Here is a 25,759-nt window from a genome sequence, read left to right on the forward strand (position 1 = left end):
CGTGGTGGCTGCGCATCAGCGGATGCAGAAGGAAGTGCTGGCGGCATGTTTAAAAGGCCGCCAGTACCCAAGCCCTGTATCAAACTGTGGACAGCAGGAAGCCTGCAACCAGCAACAACTCTCTTCAACCAGCAACTAGATCCCTCAGCCTGCAGCCAAGGAACCCCATCAGCCTGCACGATGCCCACGCCACCTGGACCCTGCCGCTATAATGGGGGCACCCTTCCAGTGGTTGCTGAAATATTACCCAGCCCACCCGCTTCTCACACCCCTCTCCAGTGACCCCCTCCGACAGGAGGAATAACTCCTCAAGGGGACCTCGGACCCCAAGTAAATGGTTGCCCTACTCCTTCCTTGCAATGGAAGTGAAATGCCTCACTGCATGGCTGCCGAGTGCAGCAACACCAACAGCTGCTGCCCTGTTGCCATCCTTTAAAAGCTGCCGAGGCTCTGACCATTGTGGCACCCGTGCAGCTACTTGCAAAATTCGACAGGCCCATAAAATCAGTTTCAATTGCCTGCTCAATCATCTAAGTTACCTTTTAATTGCTCATTTTCAAAACATGAGCGAAGTTCCTATGAGACTTGCCGTCTGCTGCTCGCGAAATTGCGTCCTGGTGTGAAGACATTGGGAGCCGGACCCGGTGCTGTCTCACGTGATCTTACAGCTCCCCCCGCCTCCATCGCCATTTGCATTTCCCCGTAAAGTCCAGGCCATGCCTGAACGAAGGGCATCTCAACATTTCTGGTTACTGGGTTTGGAGATGAGATCGGGAGATAAAAAGATGCAGGGGTCACAATATTTATTAAAGAAACAATTACAGCTGTGAGGGGGGATGATATGGTAGAAGGATCATCAAATGAGACCGTACGGGTTGAATTGAAGAACAAAAAAGGGGCAACCACATAACTGGGAGTGTACTATAGATCTCCAAGTAGTCAGTGAGAGATAGAAGAGCAAATATTTAGTCAAATCACTGAGAAATGCAAATACAATAGGGCAGTAATAGTGGGGGATTTCAATTACCCTAATATTAACTGGGATAGAATTAGTGTGAAAGGCGTAGAGGCAGGAGAATTCTTAAAATGCATTCGAGAACTTTTTTTAGCTAGTATGTAGCAAGCCCAATCAGAGAGGGGATGGTTTTGGACTTAGTTTTAGGGAATGAAACTAGGCAGGTGGAAGGGGTATCAGTTGGGGAGCACTTTGGTGGAAGTGATCATAATTTAGTTAGATTTAGGGTAGTTATGGAAAAGGACAAAGATAGACCAGGAATAAAAATTCTCAGGTGGGGAAGAACTAATTTTATTAAGTTGAGATGTGATTTAGCTAAAGTGGACTGGAAGTAGGTAAAACAGTGTCAGATCAGTGGGGAGCATTCAAGGAAGAGATAGTCAGGATTCAGAGCAAGAATGTTAAATACATACGTATGAACATACAAATTAGGAGCAGGAGTATGCCACTCGGCCCTTCGAACCTACTCCGCCATTCAATATGTTCATGGCTGAACTGATTACTCCACATGTTTCCTTAAAGAATAAGGATGGGACTAACAAATCCAGAGCCCCCAGGATGCAAGGGGCTTAAAGGAGAGGATAAAGTAAAAAAGGGAAGTTTAAGACAGATATCGAGGGCTCAGTACTGTAGAAAACCTAGAGGAGTATAAAAGGTGTCGGGGTGAAATTGAAAAAGAAATTAGGAAATCAAAGAGAGGGCATGAAAAAATATTGGCAAGTAAAATCAAGGAAAACCCAAAGATTTTTAATAGATCTATAAAGAGCAAGAGGAGAACTAAGGAGAGAGTAGGGCCTAATAGGGACAATAAGGGTAATGTGCTTGGAGGCAGAGGATATTGGTATAGTTCTTAATGAATATTTTGTGTTTGTTTTCACAAAAGAGAGGGATGATACAGACGTTGCAATCAGGGAGGAGGAGTGTGAAATATATGAAGTTAACTTAGTGAGAGAGGCAGTATTAAGGTGGTGTTAACATTTTTGAAAGTGGATAAATACCCAGGCCCAGACTAAATGCATCGGTAGGCGGGAATGTGGAGTAATCAGTTCAGCTATGAACTTATTGAATGGTGGAGCAGGCTCGAGAGGCCGAGTGACTTCTCTTAATTCGAAAGTTCATATGCTTGTATCCTCGGCTGTTAAGGGAAGCAAGAGAAGAAATAACGGAGGCTTTGACCATCATTTTCCAATCCTCTGGTTACAGGTGTAGTGTCAGAGGACTGGAAGACAGCTAACGTTTTACCATTGTTTAAAAAGGGAGAAAGTGATAGACAACATAATTATAGCCCAATTAGCCTGAACTTGGTGGAATTAGGAAAATTTCTGAGGGACAGGATAAATCTTAATTTAGAAAGACACTGATTAATCAAGGACAGTCAGCACGGATTTGTTAAGGGAAGTATTTGACCAACGATTGAATTTTTTGAGGAGGTAATGAGGAGAATTGATGAGGGCAGTGGATTTGATGTAGTCTATATGGATTTTAGCAAACCTTTTGATAAAATCCCACATGGCAGACTGGTCACGAAATTAAATGCTCATGGGATCCAAGGCAAAGTGGAAAGTTGGATCGAAAATTGACTCAGAGGCAGCAAGCAAAGGGCAGTGGTCGATGGGTGTTTCTGGAAGGCTGTTCCCAGTCGGGTTCTGTCGAGCTCAGGACTAGTTTCCTTGTTTTTTTGTGGTATATATCAATAATTTCACTTGAATATAGAGGGTGTTATTAAGAAGTTTGCAGATGATACAAAAATTGGCCCTGTGGTTGATAATGAAGAAGAAAGCTGTAGACTGGAGGAATATATCAATGGATTAGTCAGTTGGACAGAACAGTGGCTAATGGAGTTCAATCGAGAAAAGTGTGAGGTAATGCATTTGTGGAAGGGTAACAAGGCAAGGGAATACACAATAAATGGTAGGATACTGAGAAGCGTGGAGGAACAGAGGGATCTTGGAGTGCATGTCCACAGATCCCTGAAGGTGGCTGGACATGTAGATAAGGTGGTCAAGCAGGCAGACTGGATGCTTGCCTTTATTAGCCAACGCATAAATTATAAGAGCTGGGAGGTTATGCTGGAACTTTATAAAACAGTAGGCCACAGCTGATGTACTATATCTGGTTACCACACTATTGGAAGGATGTGATTGCACTAGAGAGGGTACAGAGGAGATTTATGAGCATGTTGCCTGAACTAGAGAATTTTAGTTATGAGGAAAGATTGGATAGGCAGTTGGATAGCAGTTCTGAAGAGGGGTCTCTGACCTGAAACGTTAACTCTGCTTCTCTCTGCACAGATGCTGCCAGATCTGCTGAGTATTTCCAGCATTTCTTGTTTTTATTTTGGATAGGCTAGGGTTGTTTTCTTTGGAACAGAAGAGGCTGAGGGGAGACCTAATTGAAGTGTATAAAATTATGAGTGATCTAGATAGAGTGGATCGGAAGGTCCTATTCCACTTGGTTGAGGGGTTCATAACCAGGGGGCATAGATTTAGGGTAAGAGGTTGGAGGTTTAGAGAGGTTCGAGGGGAAATCTTTTCACTCAGAGGGTGGTGAGGATCAGGAACTCACTGCCTGAAGAGGTGGCAAAGGCAGAAACCCTCATAACATTTAAAAAGTACTTGGATATGCACCTGAAGTGCGATAACTACAAGGCTACGGGCCAAGAGCTGGAAAGTGGGATTATGCTGGATGGTTACTTGTCAGCCAGCACTGACACAATGTGCCGAATGGCCTCTTTCCCTGCTGTAAATTTCTATGATTCTATGTATGTTCCAGCATTTGTATTGTTAGGCAATACAAGATTGTAGCAATCTATTCCAATAAGTAAATTAATAATCTCTTTCATGCTTTTAATGAAAATCCTTCTTTTAAAACTGCTTTCAATTGATAGGGTTGAGACACGGTTACATTGATAAAACATTAAGTCTAATTGCATCTCCCATGCACCCAGCCGAAAATATGGTTTACAGTGTTGTAGCTCTGACTTGTGTTTCCTTTGAGCCAATAATCATCTAAGTAGATATCTAATGAAATTCAGTGGGGTAGCAATTCATCTGGGCGGTGATGCAAAATGGGCAATAGCAGATCGGCAGCCTGTTTGACACCTTGCCTAGTAAATTGGCAAGAGCGAATAATGGGTTGGATGTTACCAGCCACCGACCCCCCCCCCCCCCCCACCCCCGACGTCAGGGGTCATGGCGGGGTGGCCCAGAAAATACCTCCAGGAGAGGCCTGCCACAGGCCTCGACACCGGGAAGGCCCCGCTCCATTTTACCGGCGGCAGTGAGACCTTGTGGCGGCCCCCTCGCCGCTCGGTGACAGAACCTTATTTTAAATAGTCAAATAAATGTTAATGAATGAATTATCACTTACCTCGTCCTCATTGGCCATCCCACACTGATATTCCAGCCAGATGCCGGAACTCCTGCGCCTTTGGATCTCTATTCGGAGATCCGAGGCATAGCACTGGTGGGGAGGGGGGAGGAGTGAAGATTTCAGGGCGGGGGGTGGGGGAGGGTAGCGGGGAAAACTGCACCTGATGGTGGGAAGGGGTTGAGGGTCAAAGTTTATAAACTTTTGGGGGGGGATGTTCGGGATCGCAAAAATGTCTTTTTTTGGGGGAGAGGGCAAGTTATATATTGATTACTCATTGGGTGGGGGGGTGGTGAGACAGGAGATTCAAAGTGCAATTGTAATTTTGTTTTGTGAAGACCGGGACCTTTAAAACTTTCAAGCTTACTGAAGGGCTGCAAGCCCTTTACAAATGGCGCCTGCGCAGTGGTGCCGGACGCCGTTGCCGGGGACGGAGCGCCCGCCCCTCTACGTCACCGGGGGCGGGCATTCCGCCTCCTCCATGTTAATGAACCGCCGTGCGAAATATCCCGGCAGCTCTGCGACGGGCAGTCCGTGCATGCGGGCCACCAACTTAGATGCTCGCCGCCGAGATCTACCCAGTGAATCAGCAGCTGTTTTACGCCATGTCGGGTAAAACGGGCAATAGTGAATCGGCAGCTGTTTTACACTATGACGGGTAAAATTTTAACAATTTGTTTGAAAACTGAAATGGATGCTGGAACCTTGGGTGTTTTTTTTAAGGGAGGTCACCAGAAGGTTTGGACTGAGTTTGAACTTTAAACAGTTACTGGATGGCACCTGTTTTCAAATAATAACCCAGCAGGGGTTGTTTTGGACTTGGAGAGATGTTTACAAAGGAGTAACAAGCCAAGATTTATGGACGTCAAGACACTTGACTTCTGGAATGGTTTCAGTTTCAATTTGAACTGTTTAAAAAAAGCCAATTGGTTTTTGCCTTCCAGGATACTACCAGCTCATCTCTCTCCCTCTTGAAAAAGAGACCCTGTATTTCCAGTGTGGCAGATTCCTATTTCCTGCTGTATTTGAAGAAACCCTGTATGTTTAAAGAAATCCTGGATGTCAAATGTGTGGGAACGAATCCTTGTTGCTGCATTCCTGCTGTAAAACCTATTTGGAGCCTCTGTAGCTGCATCTCTTGGAAAGCCTACCCAAACTGTAATACCGTAATCTGCAGGGCTACGGACCAAATGCTGGAAGGTGGGATTGGAATGGGTGGATCGTTTTTTGGCTGGCACAGACACAATGGGCCAAGTGGCCTCTTCCTGTGCCTTAAACTTTCTGTGATTCTAAACTGATCTTCAACATCACCTGAAAAGAACTGTTCTCGGAAGATCCTAGTGACAGCCGCCCATATGCATTTGGGATGCCAAACAAAAACAAAGGACATCTTTCCATACTTTGTTTTCAGCCAAAGGGTTTATTTTCCTTCTGTTTTCTTTGTAAGAGCTGTAAACAAAAATCCCCTTTGTTTTCCCAGTTAACCGGTCTGCGCGCGTGTGTGTATGAGGGCTAGGATAAATAAGGGTTTTAATCATTATTGGTTAAGACTTGGTTTATAATAAACTGATAACTTTGTTTATTAAAGAAACCTGGTTGGTGTGTTATTCTGGGGAAAAATAGAGTATATGATTGACTGTATCAGTAAGAGGGAAAATTTAAATATATGTTGTGGCCTGTGGAGACGTGGGACTAGAATAAACATTGCACTCATCCTGCCTCGGTTGTAACAGTAGTCACTGTTGTGATGTAGGAAATGTGGCAGCCGATTTGTACACAGCAAGTTCCCACAAATAGCAATGTGATAAAGATCAGATAATCTGTTTTTGTAATGTTGATTGAAAGGTAAATATTGGCCAGGACACTGGGGATAACTCCCCTCCTCTTCAAAATAGTATCGTGGTATCTTTTACCTCTCTAAGAGAGCAGACAGAGCCTTGATTTAACATCTCATCTGGCACCTCTTGCAGTGCAGCACTCCCTCACTACTGCACTGGAGTATCAGCCATAATTTTTGTGCTCAAATGCTGGAGTGGATCTTGAACCCAGAATTTTCTGACTGAGAGGCAAGAGTATTACCAACCGAGCCATAGCTGACACTAATTTCCAGTTATCTGAAAGTAATTTTAATATTTCTAAATGTCTTTGCTAACTTAATATATTAGATATTGAGTCAAAAATAGTGGGGCAGGTTTCACAAACTTCCCTTCTATTCTTTTGAGATATTTAAAATTATAAATAATGGGGGGATACAAAGAGACTATTCCCTCTGGTGGGGCATTCTAGATCAAGGGGGCATAACCTTAAAATTAAAGCTATGTTATTTAGCAGTAAAATCAGGAAGCATTTTTTTTCAGACTAAGAATATTAGAAAACTGGAACTCTCTCCCCCCAAATACTGTGAAGGCTGGGGCAATTAAAACATTTAGGATTGATAGATTTTTGGTAGGTAAAGGTATCATCCCTAGTATCCTGCCAATATTTACCTTTCAAACAACATTACAAAAACAGATTATCTGGTCATTATCACATTGCTATTTGTGGGAACTTGCTGTGTGCAAGTTGGCAGCCACATTTCCTACATTACAACGGTGACTAATGTTACAACAGAGGTAGGAGGAGTGCACTGTTTATTCTAGTCCAACTTCTGCACAGGTCACAACACATATTTAAATTTTCCCACTTACTGATACAGTCAATCATATACTCTACTTTTCCCCAGAATAACAGATCAACCAGATTTCTTTAATAAACAACAAAATTATCAGTTTATTATCAACCAAGTTGAGGCACAGATCAGCCATGATCTAATTGAATGATGGAACTAGCTCAAGGAGTTGAATGGCCTGCTCCTCCACCAAGTTCTTCTCTGCTGGATGTATGCATTGATAAAAGTGCTCCAAAATAGAAATAGGAATAATGGCAGATGAAATCTAATAGAGTGTAAAGTGCTTCATGTAGGATGAAGATTCAGCAACATATGCTCTCGATGAAAGGTGCCAATTAACTAAGGGTAAGGTTAAAAAAAAAAACACATTCAGGCGTATTTATGAAGAAAAAAGACTTGCATTTATATAGTTCCTTTCACAATCGCAATGCCCTAAACTTTTTTTATATATAGACTCAGCAATTAAAATCTCTAACCATTGCAGAGCATCAATCAACACAGCAAATAGAATGGTAAGCTATAGGGTCAATACAGTACAATCACAGAATTGTTACAGTGCAAGAGGAGGCCACTTGGCCTATCGTGTCCCCACCAGCTCGCCGAAAGAGCAATTCCATCAGTACCATTTCCCCGCCTTCTCCCCATAACCCTGCACATTCTTCCTTTTCATATAACAGTCTAGTTTCCTCTTGAATGCTTCAGTTGAACCTGCCTCCACCACACTCTTAGGCAACGCATTCCAGACCTTAACCACTTACTGTGTGAAAAAGTTTTTCCTCATGTCACTTTTGCCCTCTCGTTCTCGATCCTTTCATGAGTGGGAACAGTTTCTCCCTATCTACTCTGTCCAGAGCCTTCATGATTTTGAATACCTCTATCAAATCACCTCTCAGCCTTTTCTCTCCAAGGAAAACAGTCCTAACTTCTCAAATCTATCTTCATAATTGAAGTTTCTCATCCCTGGAACCATTCTCGTGAATCTTTTCTGTCCTGTCTCCAATGCCCTCACATCCTTCCTAAAGTGTGGCACACAGAATTGGATGCAAACCTCCAGCTGAGGCCGAGCGAGTGTCTTATATATGTTCAACATAACTTCCTTGCTCTTGTACTCTATGCCCTGTTAATAAAGCCCAGGATACTGTATGCTTTATTAATCGCTCTCTCAACCTGACCTACCACCTTCCAATGAGTTATGCGCATATACACCCAAGTCCTTCTGCTCCTGTACTCCCATTAGAATTGTACCCTGTATTTTATATTGTCTGTCCATGTTCTTCCTACAAAAATGAATCACTTCACATTTCTCGGCAGTGAACTTCATCTGCCACCTCTCCGCCCATTCCACCAACTTGTCCGCTTCCTTTTGCATTTCTATACTATGCTCTTCACAATTCACAATGCTTCTAAATTTCGTGTCATCTGCAAACTTTGAAATTGTGCCCTGTACACCAAGGTCTAGGTCATTAATATATCAGCAAAAGCAAGGGTCCCAACACTGACCCATGGGGAACTTCACAACAAATCTTCCTCCAGCCCGATAAACCATTACTCTTTGTTTTCTGTAACTCAGCCAATTCCATATCCATGTTGCTACCGTCCCTTTTATTCCATGAGCTACAGGTTTGCTCACAAATCTGTTGTGTGGCACTGTATCAAAAGCCTTTTTAAAGTCCATGTACACCACATTAACTGCATTGTCCTCATCAACCCTCTCTGTTTCCTCAAAAAATGCCAGCAAGTTAGTTAAACATGATTTTCCCATGCTGGCTTTCTATAAATAACCTGTATTTGTCCATGTGACTATTAATTTTGTCCCAAATTATTCTTTCTAGAAGTTTCTCCACCACTGAAGTTAAACTGACTGGCCTGTAGTTGCTGGACTTATCTTTACACCCTTTTTTGAACAAGGGTGTAACATTTGCAATCTCCAGTCCTCTGCCACCACCCCGAGTCTAAGGAAGATTGAAAAACTATGGCTAGTGCCTCGGCAATTTCCACCCTCACTTCCCTCAGTGTCCTTGGATGCATCTTAACTGGTCGTGGTGCTTTATCCACTTCAAGTACAGACAGCCTATATAATATGCCCTCCTTATCAATTTTAAACTCTTATAGTGTCTGAATTGCCTCCTCTTTCACCATTGCCTGTGTTGCTGCATCTTCCTGTAAAGACAGATGCAAAGTATTCATTTATTACCTCAGCAGTGCCCTCTGCCTCCATGTGTAAATCTTCCTTATTGTCCCTTATTGGCTCAACTCCTCCTTTTACTGTTTATTGTCTATAGAAAACCTTGGGATTCCCGCTAATGTTAGCTGCTAGTCTTCTTTCATGCTCTCTCTTTGCTTTTCTTATTTACTTTTCACTTCCCCTCTGGACTGTCTATATTTAGCTTGGTTCTTAGTAGTATTTTCTACCTGACATCTGTCATGAGCACACATTTTCTCCTTTATCTCTACCTCTTTTGTCATCCAGGGAGCTTTGGACTTGTTTACCCTTCCTTTCCCTTTCAAGGGAGCATACCTTGATTGTGCCCAAACTATCTCTTCTTTGAAGGTAGCCCATTGTTCAGCTACCATTTTTTTCTGCCAACATTTGACTCCAATTTAGTTTAGAGATACAGCACTGAAACAGGCCCTTCGGCCCACCGAGTCTGTGCCGACCATCAACCACCCATTTATACTAATCCTACACTAATCCCATATTCCTACCAAACATCCCCACCTGTCCCTATATTTCCCTACCACCTACCTATACTAGTGGCAATTTATAATGGCCAATTTACCTACCAACCTGCAAGTCTTTTGGCTTGTGGGAGGAAACCGGAGCACCCGGAGAAAACCCACGCAGACACAGGGAGAACTTGCAAACTCCACACAGGCAGTACCCAGAATTGAACCCGGGTCGCTGGAGCTGTGAGGCTGCGGTGCTAACCACTGCGCCACTGTGCCGCAACATTCTGCAGAATGCACGGACCTCAAGTGTTGTATGTTTTAAACATAACTGTCTTTATGTTGTGCTCTACTGTTCAGGAAAATTTTCTACAGCAGGATGTTAAACCTCTTGTTTAAAAAAAAGACTGAACAATGCCAAGACACAAGTAGTAATTTTCCAATCATTTTTGTTTAATTCCATCATTATTTTATGCACACCAGTTAAGGTAGGATCAGAAAAAATATTTTCCATTTCTGATTTTTAGGGATAATAGAAATTCTTGGCTTCTCTGTGGTAGACCGGACAAATTTACCCAAGTGCTGCTTTCCTTGTTCCATATTTTCTTGTGTTTTAATACTGGCTGACAAATACAACTGAATATGTTGATACTGGTGCAGTAAAGGAGTGTAAAAGTTTGCTTCTGTTTTTGTGTGGACAGTACGAGTTTTTAAACTGCTTGCTATATTTGTAGGTTGGGGTAAATTTGCCCGTCTGACAAGAGCGCTCACGAGCAGCAGAGGTGTTCTACAGCAACTTGCTCCAGCTGTGCATAAAGGAGAAAGTGTTCATAAACACTCACGACTGGCTGAGGTGAGAATATAACAAAATTAAAGTGCTTGCAAAATTAAGTCAAGGTATACATATGTGCATGTACCCCACCCCACAAGTATAAAAGAAAGAAAGGACTTCCATTTATGAAATGTCTTTCATGAACTCAGGATGGCCCAAAGCGCTATACAACCAATTTTGAAGCATTGTCACTGTTGTAATGTAGGAAACACGGCATCCAATTTGTGCACATCAGGATCCCACAAACTGTGATGCAATAATAACCAGGTAATTTGTTCTGGTAATGTTGGTTGAGGGATAAATAATGACCAGGATACTGCAGAGAATTACCTAACCCTGAATTACTCAAGATAGTGCCATAGGATCTTTGACATACACTGAAAGGGAAGATGGGGTCTTGGCTTAACATCTCATCCAAAAGACGGCACTGCAGTCAGTGTAGAGCTCCCTCAGTGCTGTCAGCCTAGATTTTGTGCTCAAGTCTTGAGTGGGGTTTGAACCCAAACCTTTGACTCAGAAAGTGAGTGTGCTGCAGCTGAGCTCACACTAGAAGTAATAAGCGCTGTCTGATGAAATGGAAATGTAGCCATTCTACAAACACCCCTGAAAAGCAAACCATTTGTTTACTTGCTCAAAGTTTGAAGTATTCGTCAAATTATTTATCATTATAATCTACATTTGCAATGTTAAATCCTTGGTCTTGTCAATATTTTTTCTGGCTGTGAAGTTTGAAAATCAGTTAAAGGTTGCTTTTCAGGAGTGAGGTATTGAAATGCAGTCAGGAGCAGATTAACTGTTCACTCATCTCATTGTTTGTTTGATCCTGTGTGCAAAAATGGCTGACATGTTTGCCTATAAAACTGTTTTTCAGAAGTGAAACATTATACGTGAAGTATTTAGTATTTTGTAAGAATCAAGAAACAATCAAGAAATGTTGAAGTAATTATAAGGCAGATTATGTAGTATTTCTGAATTTTGGTTTGCTGCAAAGCTTTTGTGATCAATAGTTAAAACGGAATCAAATTCACTTTCACTGAATAGCAAATGTCAAATAAGATTGGCACTGTCCTATGTGAATCTAGCAATGAAGATTATAAGAGAACTGAAATGACAATCGTCATCCAGCTGCAAAGAAACGGAATAATACAAATTTTATTGAGCGTTAATCACAGAACGCTTAATACTGTACATAAAGTACATTTTACTAAGTGTACCATTTAATTCAAAGGGAACAATTTCACAAAAATAGAAAGAAGGAAAGGATGTTTGACATTAGTTGTTATTAAATGCTTCTCCAGTGATGTTTGGTCCTTTTGACTTACTGATATGATTCTTTGGTAATGCTTGTAATTGGTTTCCATGGTAGAAATCCTGCTAAGACTTCAGAACTGCCATCCTCTTCAAATGCTGAGTGCTTTGAAGTCTTGTTTGTGATGCTGGGGTTAGCAATTACCAGCTATCTGAACTGAATAAGCATGTACCTTTTGTCATCAAGATGAGTTGTTGTAATGCAGACTATGCTTCCACTGAAAGGAATTTTTCTCTTTTAAATTTCTAATTTGAAGTGCTCTAATGCCATGAATTATTAAAGACTTAATGCACCTAGCATCCTTTATATGTTTGTATAGTATTAACTTGAAGCAGTTGTATCTTCTTAATGTGAAATACGGTTAATGTTCGTTATCCATGTGTTTCTCGTGTGTCCCTTGATACTGATATTTTCTCCAAAAAAAGTTAAAAATTGAATCTTCACTTGGAAATATGGTCAGTATCACAGCTGTGGAATTTAAGCTGTTCAGTCAAGGTTGATCACCTTTACGGATAGATGAGAATGGGAGGAGTTGCTGCCAGTACCAACAGATGCAGAGCCATCTGAGGGCATGATTGTGGAGCATTGCTGTTGATGGTTTTGGAGTAGTCACTCATCTTAATGCCTTCAATGTAGCAACTCATCTGTGGTTCATAGAAAGTTTTATTAATATTGGCACCTTTATAGCTACCAGAGTACAGGCACGATGAATTTTATTATGGAGTTCTCCAATGTCTGCACCAGTGAAATGCTTTGCATTCGGTGTACTTGAACTAAATGGAATCTACAAAAAGTTGATTTTTTTAAATTTAAAAACCACAGATGGGAGCCAAATCACACTTTTTAGTGGGGCTGAGGAGAACGAAGACTTAATCTCTATTTGTGACCATGAATTTGATATAAGACAGCTTGTGCTTAAAAGTTTGTCCAGCAGGCGCCACTATATAATATTAGGCGTTCTGTTAGTATTGAACAGTGTGCTTTGACTTGGGCTCTTTTTGATACTTTTTATTCATATCCAACACAAAGGTTGGCTTCCATAGTTTAATACATGCTGCCTTATGAACCTGAACCTAAAACTGACCTTGTGTATAGGAGAAGACACGATGGCGGGGATTTTGGGGTGTTAATAATATGAAACTGTCAGTGTTCACTGTCATTACTCCTCAGAAACCAACAGCAACTTCTGGAGTCCACACGTGCAGTTAAACACGGAAATTCAGAAGTTGCTGTCGGTTATTCCAATCCTCCCCTTAGGGTGCACTGTTAAAGTACCCCCAGTCTGTAATCAACTAGAAATCACTGAACTAATGAAAACTTGCCCTTTTATACCATTAGGCTTGCTGTAAAAACGCTTGAAAAAGTTACACCTTGTTGAATGATGTGTAACTGGGTTTTTAAAAGCACACTACATTCATAATTACTGCTGAGCAGCATCACTATTCCTAGAAAAACTAATTTTATATTTGTGAAATGTCAGATTTCTCCATTATGATAAAAAATTAAAATATTTTTTAAGAAGTTTGATATTTCAGCTTCTTAATCCCATGTATATGTATTAATCATTTATTTTGGTCTATAAAATTTTAATCAAAAGTGAAAAACTATTTTACTTCCTGTTTGCTATCTGTGCAAATACCTCTGTATGATTCCTGCTTTCCTTGCTTGATGACATCACTGTTGCTGGATGCCCAGAGATCCCCTTGACTTGGTGTCAAATTCAAACTAATGTTGGGAAAGGGGAAATCCACGCCATAGTAATAGCTAGATCTTTGTGGATAGCTTTCTTTAAGGTCAGCAGCCAGTACCATCACTTCGCTGCTGACCACGAAATCTGGGTCACAAGGTCACCCCATTGTGGATAAAACAAGGCTTTGAACCATTAACATGCTGCACCAAGCACTTTGATGAAATTATTCTCTACCTGTAATCACACTGTGTTGAACCTCCTGGTCCTGCTCTTTTCACAATACTCAGGTTCTCTTGGATAGCTGTATACTGAGTGCCGTTCTGTGGATGACCACCTTTTCATACACAGTGTAGTAAGACTCTTGCCTGTAGAAGTCCAAATCCTGATGATGATCAGCTTGGTTGGTGACACCTTTGCTTGTATGCTTCAAGTATCAAGTCAATAGCAATGAGAATAATTTATGCAATCTAATAACGATATTGGATATCCACTGCCAGATCCAGCTGGACCACAAAATACTGTTCTTGTTTGCCAAAACTGCTGGAATGCAAAGATAACCCCAATTTTTTTTCTCTACTGCAAAGTGTCGTCTTAAACCCCTTGCCCCTGTATTCTCCACCCTCACCTCCACAATAAGTATGAGGAGCTCATGGACATCTTTGTCACGAAGATTAAAACCATCCAATCAGCTGCGTCCCTCCGATATTGTTAATAGTTCTCTTTCTTCAGATGTTGTCCCTCTTAAATCTGCTGTCATCAGCCCTCTCCTCAAAAAAAAAAACCCTTGACCCTGCCGTCCTTGCAAACTACCACTCCATCTCCAACCTTCCTTTCCTCTCCAAAGTCCTTTAATGTGCTGTTGCCTTCCAAATCTATGCCCATCTTTCGCGGAATTCCAAAGCAGGACTTTTATGGTCCCCCACAGGAGTCGGCTGGTGGCACGGGGGGGCATAAAATTGAGTGCGGGGTTGGGGGGTGCCAGTCCTGACGCCTTCCCACCCCTGCTGCAAATTTACTTGGGGCGGTGGCGAGAAACAACACGCCCGCCCCAGGCTAGTCGAGGCCCTTAAGTGGCCAGTTAACTGCCACTCAAGGGCCTCCTCCTGCCGCCGCTGGTATTTTACCAGTGGTGGCTGGGTGGCATAGGTCCCCAGAATGCTGCCAGGTAAAACCTGTTTTTTTTTCCAAAATATACTTTATTCATAGAAATCTGTAAAAAAAATACATTACCAGTTTCAAACAAGACCAAAAAATACAAACATTGCAAGGGCGATCAGTTTCCTTCAATACAATCATGAGTTGCCTCACAACCCTTCCATTTCATTTGTCATGCCAGTTGCATTTTTACATTTTACAGCAAACGAAAAATTTCCCAATACAGTTCGAGGGGTTTCCCATGGATCCAGCCCCTCAGTTACGCTTGGTGGGGGGACCTTACACAGTGGACTTCCTGTCTTAAAGAGGTGGAAGTCCAGCCCAAGGCTAATTGAGGCCCCAGGGGAGTGAAAATTCCCAGCGTGGCTCCCCAGGCCTGGCGGAGGTGGGGTCGCCTTCGACTTTTTGGCCAGTGGGTGGGGCCTCCCACCCAATGTAAAATGCTGGCCGATGTTTGATTCCCGCCAATCAGCTTTCCACCACAGTACTGAAACGGCCCTTATCAAAGTCACAAAGGACATCCTGTGTGACTGTGACTAAGGTAATTTATCCCTCCTCTTCCTTCTTGGCCTGTCTGCAGTCTTTGGCATGGTTGACCACACCATCCTCCTGCAACACGTCTCCACTGTCGTCCAGCGGTGTGGGATTGCTCTCGCCTGGCTCCATTCTTATCTATCTAATTGTAGCCGAGTCGCACCTGCAATGGCTTCACTACCTGCTCCCACACTGTTACCTCTGATGTCCTCCAAGGATCTACCTTTGGCCCCTCTCCTATTTTTCACCTACATGCTGCTACTCTGCAACATCATCTGAAAGTACAGCGTCAGTTTTCACATGTACACTGACAACACTAGCTCTACCTCACCACTATGTCTATTGACTCCTCCACTGTTGCTAAATTATCAGACTACTTATCCAACATCCATACTGGATGAGCAGAAATTTCTTCCAGTTAAATGTTGGGAAGACATAAGCCATTGTTTTCAGTCTCCACTTCAAACTCCGTTCCCTAGCTCGCGACTCCAACCCTCTCCCTGTTAACTGTCTAAGAATAAACCCGACTGTTCGCAACCTTTGTGTCATATTTGACCCAAGATGTGCTTCTGACCACATATCCTTACCATAACTCAGACTACCTATTTCCACCTCTGTAACATCTCCTGAGTTCACCACTGTCTCAGCTCATCTGCTGCTGAAACCCTCATTCATGGTTTTGTTACCGCTAGACTTGACTATCCCAATGCACTCCTGGCTGGTCCCCCACATTCTACCCTCCGTAAACTTGAGGTCATCTAAAACTTTGCTGTCTATGTTCTAACTCTCATCATGTCCTATTCCCCCTATCACCCCTGTGCTCGATAACCTATATTGATTTAAAAGCAAAATACTGCGGATGCTGGAAATCTGAAACAAAAACAAGAAATGCTGGATTCACTCAGCAGGTCTGGCAGCATCTGTGGAAAGAGAAGCAGAGTTAACGTTTCGGGTCAGTGACCCTTCTTCGGGTCACTGACCCGAAACGTTAACTCTGCTTCTCTTTCCACAGATGCTGCCAGACCTGCTGAGTGAACCTATATTGATTGCTGGTCAAGCTACGTCTTGATTTTAAAATTCTCATCCTTGTTTTCAAATCCCTCCGTGTAATTGTCCCTCCTTATCTCTGTAATCTCCTGCAGCCACACAACCCTCCGAGATATCTGCGTTGATCTAATTCTGGCCTTTTGAACATTCCTGATTTTAATCACTCCACCACTGGTGACCATGCCTTCAGTTGCCTAGGCCCTAAACTCTGGAATTCCTTCTCCTTATCTCTACCTCTGTTTCCTTCTTTAAGACACTCCTTAAAACCTACCCCTTTGATGAAGCTTTGGTCATCTAACCTAATATCTCCTTATGTAGATTGGTGTCATATTTTGTTTTATAATGCTCCTGTGAAGCACCTTGGGACATTTGTATAGCACCTTTAATGCAATAAAACCTAAGTTGCTGTAGCGTAAGTAAGCATTTTACCTTTGTTATGGTCCCAAACCTCCTCCCAAATGCTCTAAGTTATGGTGGTTTTCGAACAACTCAAAAGCCCATCTCCATCTATTGATGTCATCCCCTTCTTTAAAATTTGGGAACAGATTAGTTTTATTAAAATTATTTTGTAGTGTTAGGGGCTGGATCAACAGGACACACTGATCTATCTTGTAGTTGAGAAGCCTTTAGTTGCTAGGTAGAGTGCACATCAGTGCTGTTTGCCATTCAAGGTGAAGTTCTGGTGGGGGTGAGCTCTTTGGCCACTTGAGTCCCTACCCCATTTTCTGGCTTGGGCTATTGAGCTGAATTTTAACTGATCAGGGGGATGTGGGTTCGGGAGCAGATGAAGTCGGGGGGGGGGGGTGAGGAGGGTGCGGGGGGTGGGGGGGGACGTATTTAAAGCTCCAAAAAGTGATGTCTGGTCGAGAATCTGACATGATCCAGCCCACTTCTGGGATTAACCCGGCTCAGTTTGTAGGTGAGTGGGGAACCCCCATGGAGCTGCCGGGTAAGTAATTGCAATATTTAACGAGGCAATTAACTGCATCTAACCCAACATTCAGAATTTAGCAGCCAGTGCATGGGTTTCCCGAGCTGTGTACAATTTGCAAGGGTCAACGAGGCAAGAGCACAGTGGTGACTCAATGAACAACGAAACTGGTTTGCTGGGAAGCCTTTAAGAGGGTGAAATCGCAAATCTTGTGGTCAGCCTCAGCGAAAGACTTGTGCTGAGAGTCTGAATTCACTACTTTGAGGACCATTTCCAACCTTTTGGGAGTATTTTCAACTGCCTTGGAGTGCCCTCACCTTCATCTCAACTTCCTTGCTGTCAGCTGTCACTGTAGCTTGGGAGCAACTTATGAAGCAGTAGCCTGCCCTTCTGATGAGGAGCAGCCACACCAACAGCAACGTTACCATGATCCACACCAACAGCATCAGCAACAACACCAACAGCTGATGCCTTCTCCACAGCCACATGTTGCTTCACATGACAGAGGAGATGACAGAGAGTGAAGGAAACAGCACCCCCAGAATAGGGTATACAGGCACAGGTTGAGCTTCCTCAACGTGACAGAGCAACAATGTCTCACGAGGCTCAGGCTTTTGCAGCAGGTCGTTGCTGACATCTGCAGCCTCCTTGTGGGCACGCATCGCCAGTGTCCGTCAAGGTCACCTCAGCTCTGAATTTCTTCGCCTCCAGCTCCTTCCAGGGATCTGCTGATAACATCTCAAGGATCTCTCAATCTGACTGGAGAATTGCAAATGTTACATCCTTGTTTAAAAAAGGATGTAAGGAGGAGCCGAGCAACGACATGCCAGTCATTTTAACCTCGGTGGTGGGAAAGCTTTTAGAAACAATAATTTGGGACAAAATTAACAGTTACTCGGGACAAATATGAATTAATTAAGGAAAGCAATCGCAGATTTGTTGAGGGCAAATCATGTTTAACTAACTTGCTTGAAGTTTTGATGCGATAACAGAGAGGGTTGATAAGGGTCATTGCAGTTGATGTGGTGTATAAGGACTTGCAAAGGGCATTCGATAAAGTGCCACATAACAGGCTTGTCAGCAAAGTTAAAACCCACGGAATAAAAGGGACAATAGCTGCATGGATACAAAGTGACAGGAAGCAGAGAGTAGTGGTGAATGGTTGATTTTTGGACTGAAGGAAGATAATAGGGCTGAATTTTACCAGCCCCTCGACGCAGTGGGTTGTGGCAGGGATCCCTGTAAAATACTAGCAGGAGCGGCCTGCCACGACCAACGATGCTGAAAAGGCCTGGCTGGATATTAGCGGTGGAGGCGAGGCCTCGGTGTGGATCCCCGTCACCTGGCGGTGGGGTCTTCATTAAAATATTTAAATGAGCATTAATAAAATTCAAATTAACTTACCTACCGACGGCAGCCGTCCTACACTGATTAGGCGGTCGACTGGCCACGACTTGCGCGCCTAGTTCTGAGGCGAGACACTGGTAGGGAGTGGGGAGGAATAGAATTATCCAGCCGGGAGGGGTGGGGAGCAGGCAAAACACTTTTTATTGGCTGTGGGGATGCTGGGAAGGGGTTGAAGGACAAATGTGAGAAGGTTGGGGGGGAAGTTCGGGTTGGGAATAAAATAAGTTTTCTGAATATAGGGCAATGAAAAGACCATTGGGGGGGATTTGGGAAAGGGCCTCCATCTTCTAATTATTTATTAAAATCAAATGAAATCTAATATGCCTTTAAAAATGTAAAGTTTTGCGAAGGGCTTGAAGCCCTTTAAAAATGGCGCCGGCACATGCACAGTGGCGCTGGATGCCATTGCTGGGGATGTGGCGGCTGCACCCTCTACGTCCTCGGGGGTGGCTGCTCTGCCCCCTCCATTTAAATCAGCTCCCGCACGTAATATCGCGGCGGCATTGCATCGGCACTTCGGTGTCAGAAGGCTGCTGCTTTCACAGCGTGGCGTACTGATAAAGTTCAGCCCATACAGTGGGATTCCCCAGGGGTCAGTGTTAGGACCACTGCTTTTCTTGATATATATTAATGACCTGACTTTGGTGTACAGGGCACAATTTCAAAATTTGTGGATGACACAAAACTTGGAAGTATTGTGAACCATGAGGAGGATAGCAGGAGGACATAGACAGGCTGGTGGAATGGGTGGACAAATGGCAGATGAAATTTAATGCAGAGAAGTGAAAAGTAATTCATTTTGGTCGAAAGAATGAGGAGAGGCAATGCAAAATAAAAAGTACAAATCTAAAGGGGATGCAGGAACAGAGGAACCTGGGGGTATATATGCAAAAATCATTGAAGGTGGGAGGGCAGGTTGAGAAAGCAGTTAATAAAGCATACGGAATCCTGGTCTTTATAAATAGAGGCATAGAGTACAAAAGCAAGGAAGTTATGATGAACCTGTATAAAACACTGGTTCAGCCTCAACTGGAATATTGTGTCCAATTCTGGGCACCACACTTTAAGAAGGGTGTGAAGGCATTCAAGAGTGTTCACAAAATTGGTTCCAGGTATGACGAACTTCCGTTGCTTGGATAGATTGGAGAAGCTGGTGCTGTTGTCCTTGGAGAAGAGAAGATTAAGAGGAGATTTGATCGAGGTTTTCAAAATCATGGGGGATCCGGACACAGTAGATAGGGAGTCCGGCCATTGGCGGAAGGGTTGAGAACCAGAGGACACTAATTTAAGGTGATTGGCTAAAGAAGCAACGGTGACACGAGGAAAAACTTTTCTACACGGCACATGGTTAGGATCTGGAATGCTGTGCCTGAGAGTGTGGGGGAAGCAGATTCAATCGAGGCCTTCAAAAGAGAATTTGATAATTATCTGAAGCAAAAATAATTTGAAGGGATATGGGGAAAAGGTTGGGGAGTGGGACTAGGTGAGCTGCTCTTGCAGAGAGCTGGCATGGACAAAAAAAAACAGAACAGGCATCCTAGGTTTTACAGATAGTGGCATTGGGTACAAATACAAAGAAGTAATGCTAAACCTATAGAAAATATTGGGCTATTGCCATTAGAATACTGTGTACAGTCAAGACTATGGAGAGGGCAGAAGAGATTCACTAAGATGATACCAGAGATGAAAGGCTTTAGTTATGAGGAAAGGTTAGAGAAACTGGGGGCCTTTGCAATACAACTAAGAAGATTAAGAGGAGATCTAATAAATGTATTTAAAATTATGAGGAGTTTGATAAGGGAAATTGGGAAAACTATTTCCATTGAGTGGTGAGTTGGTAACTAGAGGACAGAAATGTAATATCACCAGCAAAAGAAGGAAGGAAGGAAGCAGGATTTATTTTTATATAGTGGGGTATTAGCTTCACTAGAAACAGTGGTGGCAGTAAAATCCACAACAGCTTTTCGAAGGGAAGGAACCTTTATGACGACAACAAATGCTATTATGGACAAAGAAACTACGTCCCACTTCATTGAAACATGCCACTAACTGAACTACCTGCTGATCTGTGTGTTTTGCATGCTGGTGGTGACAATGCTCTAAGATGGCTGGAATTGTATGGCAAGTCTATACACGCTAAATAATAAATGGAATTGGATAAATATTTGACAAAGTAAGTTTTTGAAGAATATAGGGAAAGAACAAGTAAATGGGATTAAATAAATAGCTCTTTCAAAAGGCTGGCACAAATCTGTGCACTGAGATCAATTTACCAAATACTTTCAAGATTCTTCTTAGTCCCCTGCAGCATACATCAAACTAAATTTTGATGAAGTAAAATCATAGCTTTAGACGTTATAGAATTCCTTCTTGCTTCTGTGATTTGGATCGTGTTGTCTCCCAGGCCCTTGGATTTCTAGACAGATATTGCTGATCCAGGCAGATTGCTAACACCTCAAATGTACTACTGGGTTCTAATGTTGCCAATCCCAATGTTATAGTAACTAATCATAATTTGTCTTTACTGTACAGGTATTGCAGCTTGGGTCTGAGATCCTTCCACAGTACAAACAAGAGGCACCAAAGACTCCACCACATATCATCTTGCATTACTGTGCATTTAAAACTTCCTGGGATTGGATAATCCTGATTCTGACCTTCTACACTGCAATCATGGTTCCATACAATGTCTCCTTCAAGACCAAACAAAACAATGTGACTTGGCTGGTGGTTGACAGTATAGTTGATGTAATCTTCTTAGTAGACATTGTCCTCAATTTTCATACCACCTTCGTTGGACCAGCGGGAGAGGTGATTTCAGACCCAAAACTCATCCGTATGAATTACTTGAAGACTTGGTTTGTTATAGATCTTCTCTCCTGTTTACCGTATGATGTCATCAACGCATTTGAAAATGTGGATGAGGTTGGTATCTGATGATTTTGTCCTCCGAGCTAATTTTGTAATCTGTGGATAGTAAAATGACCTTTGTAAGATACCTCTTTTTCCCTGCTCCAGGCTAGCAAGGGGAAAAATAAGTCAGGATTTCTAATACTCAGTGTTATCCAGTTACTCTTGCTGGGAAGTGCTTCTGTGTGGATGTCGGGTGAGGCTTGGCTGCGATATCGCCCTATGTTAATTCTCTGGTAAAATCAGAACTGTACATCACCTTCGGGAGGGAAGAGAATCAGTGGGGTGGATTTTCATTTTCATTGCTTGGGTGGTAATCTGGCAGAGTAGAGTGCCCTCCTTTTATAGAATTCAACGGAATGAAAATCAGGCAGATCCTACAAAGGGTGGATGATCTGCTCTGGCAGATTACTGTCTAGAATTGAAAATGAAAATAGACTTCAGTATCCATTCATTTTCTTAAATTAATTTGGAGTATTCTTTGACATGTTTAAATTAATGGGATGTACCATTAAAATACATTTCTTATCAATTAAGAAAAATGGTTGAGTAAAACCTAAGACTACAATTGACTGGCCAGTGGTCAAAATTTCCTAGTGATGATATTTAGATCAGGTTTTCCCTGATAAACGGTCCATTTTCATGTCATACTGAAGCAGTGCAGCAGAGAAAATGGGGTAGGAATCACTATCACTGAATCCCATGCCTAGATTTTCCTATGACCCGAGCAGTGCTTCAGTTGTTTAACCTGTTACTGCTCCATCACATTTAAATGATGGTTAGGGAGTGGGATTTAGGAAACTGGTTGATTTCGCTGCCTTACTGCCACATGACAACCAGTACAGTAAGATCAGATGGTGGATGGTTGGGTATTGAATCCGGTGGCACAGGGGTCAGTCAAGCAAGCTGCTCTGTCCTGGATGATACTGAGACAGGAATTTTATACCCCCGCTGCCCCCCCCCCCCCCACAAGCAGGAGCGGGCTGGTGACAGGGTTGGGGGTGGGGGGGGGGGGAGCGGGGAGGGAGGTCGTAAAATTGAGTGGGAGGCGGGGGGTGCCATTCCTGATGCCTTCCTGCCCCTGCTGCAAATTTACGAGGGGCCACCTGAGGCCAATCTCTTTTTTGAGATATTCATTACCTGGAATTTATGAATGTCTGAAATGTTATCAGGAATTCACTAATACCATTATTAATTCTTTTCCCAACATCATAGCACCATAGTGCTAAAATGTGCTTTATTCTTCAGCGTAATATGAAATTATGCACTCTTGGAACAATGTTTACTTTTTTACACTTCTATGCCACTGCTGTCAAGATGATGGTGTGTCGAGGAGGATTCCTGAACAAGCTATAATGTTAATCCAAGGAATAGAATACAAAGGCACAAATGGCATTTTGTCTCTCTGCTCAGTTGTGCTCAATGTTCCTGATGGTGCGATTGCTTTATTTAAACTCACTGCGAGAGTAACATCATTCCTATTCATCAAATTGGCCTTATCCATGTTGCTAAGCATATGCTTCTATAAAAATATTAATTGGCAATGGGTTGTTTGCTGAATTAAGAAGAAATACCTGTGCATACCCTGTCTACTTGTGTATAAAGTGCTTTTCCACTGAGAATGAGGCTGATGGAAGGTTTTAAATGCTGTTCTTATTGTGTATATCAAATAGCATTTACATGCTACATTGTGGTAATGAACTTTTTAGATGTATGCAGAACGCATAAAGATGTTGCAGCTAATTGTATGTTTTCTCAATACCTATTGATTTGCAATGTATAAAATCATGCACTGTAGTTTGATTTACAATAGTTTGAGACATTTGCACTTCAACATTAAATCACTTTTTTTATACTTTATTTTCTTCTTGCTTTCTACTTTTTCCATTTGCATGCGTCTTTATTTGTGTGGCTTGATCCTCTTCTGACTATCTTTTGGGGTCTGAAGAACTGGAATCATCATGCTGTGACTAAAGTAGGCTTTGTATTTTATTAGATATGTTTAATGTGTCTTCTCTAAAGTCCTTGAAAGTAGTAATGTACTACGCTTTTTCACAATACTCTCCTTGTGTTGTTTGGGGTTTGCTTTTGTACAATAGCTTGTTTTATTTCTGTTCTATTAACTTAGTAATGCTGGGCTGGATTTTAAGAGCCCGTCACTGATCTTGGCAGTGAGCTCAAAAATGGCGGGCCGCACACCAAAGAGCTGCCATGATCTTAAGCGCGGCAGCTCATTTAAATAGCTCGAGCAGCCCGACCCCCCAATCTCATGGAGGGGGTGGGCTGTCCATCCCTGGCAATGATGTCAGCTGCCTGTGCACAGATGCTGGCGTCTTTTTTAAAGGGCAGCCAGCCTTGCTACACAATTTAAATTTTTAAAGTCCTATCCCCCAAAATTAAATAAATAAATTTCTAATGCCCCTTCCCCCCCACAATAACAATTACAATAACTATTTGCCCTGTTCCCCCCCAAAACACTTACCTTTTACATCTGACCTTTCCCTTGCCCACCCTGCAAACTGCACAAAGTTTAAGGTTCAACCCTTCCCACCATCCCCTATACCCATTACGTGAATTTGACCCCATCCCCCCTTTCCGCACTGATAAACCTACTTCCTCCCCACTCCCCACCAGTGTGGCGTCTCGTTTCCCCAGACGGGGATCTGAAGGCGTGGGAGTGCCGGCCGCCGTGCCAATGATCGCGGCTGGCCCTCAAGATCGCAAGTAAGTCTATTTTAATTTATTAATTTTATTCATTTGAATGTTTAAATTGGGTCCCATTGCCCAGTGGTGGTGGTGCCGCCACGGAGCCTTGACCCTGGGAGGATCGGGCCATGCCATCCTGGCGTCGAGGTCCATGGTGGGCCTCATCTGGAGCCATTTTCAGCAACGCCCCCCCCCCCTCCCCCCCACCTTGGAACCCAACGCCTGGGGGAGAACAAAGTCCAGCCTGCTAAATGTAGGTGAGAAATTTAGAGAAAAATTCTGTGTCATTCTATGTACCAAGATGTGTCTAGCTATCTTGATGCTTAGTTCGATTATTTGCAGTCAGACTGAATCATTTAATTACAATCAATATGAAAATGTATAAAGGTTGTTTCTAGTATAGCCACTGTGTCATATTTATGATGCTTTGTACAATTTTTTAATTGCCCATGCATACACAGTGTGAGGCTAAAGACAACATTAAACATTGCATAACTTTTTCGATAATGAGTTGCATAAAGAGCAGCCGTATAATCTTCATTATTCTATTAATGTGATTGAATAAATGCCATTTGCTGTATTTTTGAAATATCACAGGTGTGAAAATTGGAAATGGTAATTCACATGAAATAAAACAGCGTGTTTCTGAATTTCTTTAAATATGTGCTTACGGATGTACCAAGGAAACATGAATAAGTCAAACCTCAATCTTGAGTTCATCAAGTTATTTTCACAAGAGGCTTCGGCTATTCTAACTCATTCTTGGTTGCTGTTCCACGTCAATGACAGAACAGTCCTAACTCACTGTCATTCAGATATTGCCTCTTCTCTTTCTTTTTGTAATACTTTATTTTATATCCCTTAATAGCTGAATCTGCCAATTAAGATTCAAATTAGCCTGTAACAGAGTTTCAATTTGCATATCCAATCAGAAAACTAGTTTTTCACACATCTGCTAACCCGTTAAATTGTTGCAGGGAAACTGATAGATGTTTTTTCATGCGAAACATCCACCCAGGGGAAGAGGGGCAATGCACAAGCAGTGAGTGATTAAAAATAAACAAACAGGGAACGTGTCCCCAACCTGCTGTGTATGTTGCTGTTTTCGCGACAGTGGGTTTGGAGGCCTGTGGGACACTTCATTAACATATTTATTTTAAGGGGCTTGATTTAAATTTAACAGTTGTCGCGTGGATTTCCTGGGGCTCGGGAAGCCTGCAGTAAAAGGAAAGCAGGAGCCAAGAAGGTTAAGTGCCTTTTACACTGCTCCTTGTGGGTCACGAGGAGCAGGAGTACTGTCCCTGGCCACTCAAAGAAGCCTTTGGCCTAGCCCCTGCTGGTTACAGCCACTCCCTCCTCCCTAGCCTTGATCTCTCTTACCCTCTTCGATCCCACAACAGCTTCTCTCACCCCAAACCTGCTTTCTCCCTCCCTCCCTCCTTTAATGGCATCTCTTCCCTCCCGCTCCACCCTGATCTCTCACTCCCTCTCTTGATTCTCTCCCTTCACTCCCCTGTCC

At 42.7% G+C, this 25,759-nt stretch overlaps 1 protein-coding gene across 1 annotated transcript in view; it reads left to right on the forward strand.

The window, feature by feature from the left end:
• Positions 1-25,759, forward strand: part of kcnh1a (potassium voltage-gated channel, subfamily H (eag-related), member 1a) — a 339,143-nt gene that overhangs the window by 63,784 nt on the left and 249,600 nt on the right. Inside the window, exons 5-6 of the mRNA XM_068045094.1 lie at positions 10,454-10,572; positions 21,157-21,549. Of these exons, the coding sequence (XP_067901195.1) occupies positions 10,454-10,572; positions 21,157-21,549 (512 nt within the window). The remainder of the gene's footprint in view (positions 1-10,453; positions 10,573-21,156; positions 21,550-25,759) is intronic.

Source organism: Heterodontus francisci, chromosome 13 (genome assembly GCF_036365525.1).
Source record: "Heterodontus francisci isolate sHetFra1 chromosome 13, sHetFra1.hap1, whole genome shotgun sequence".
NCBI lineage: Eukaryota > Metazoa > Chordata > Chondrichthyes > Heterodontiformes > Heterodontidae > Heterodontus > Heterodontus francisci.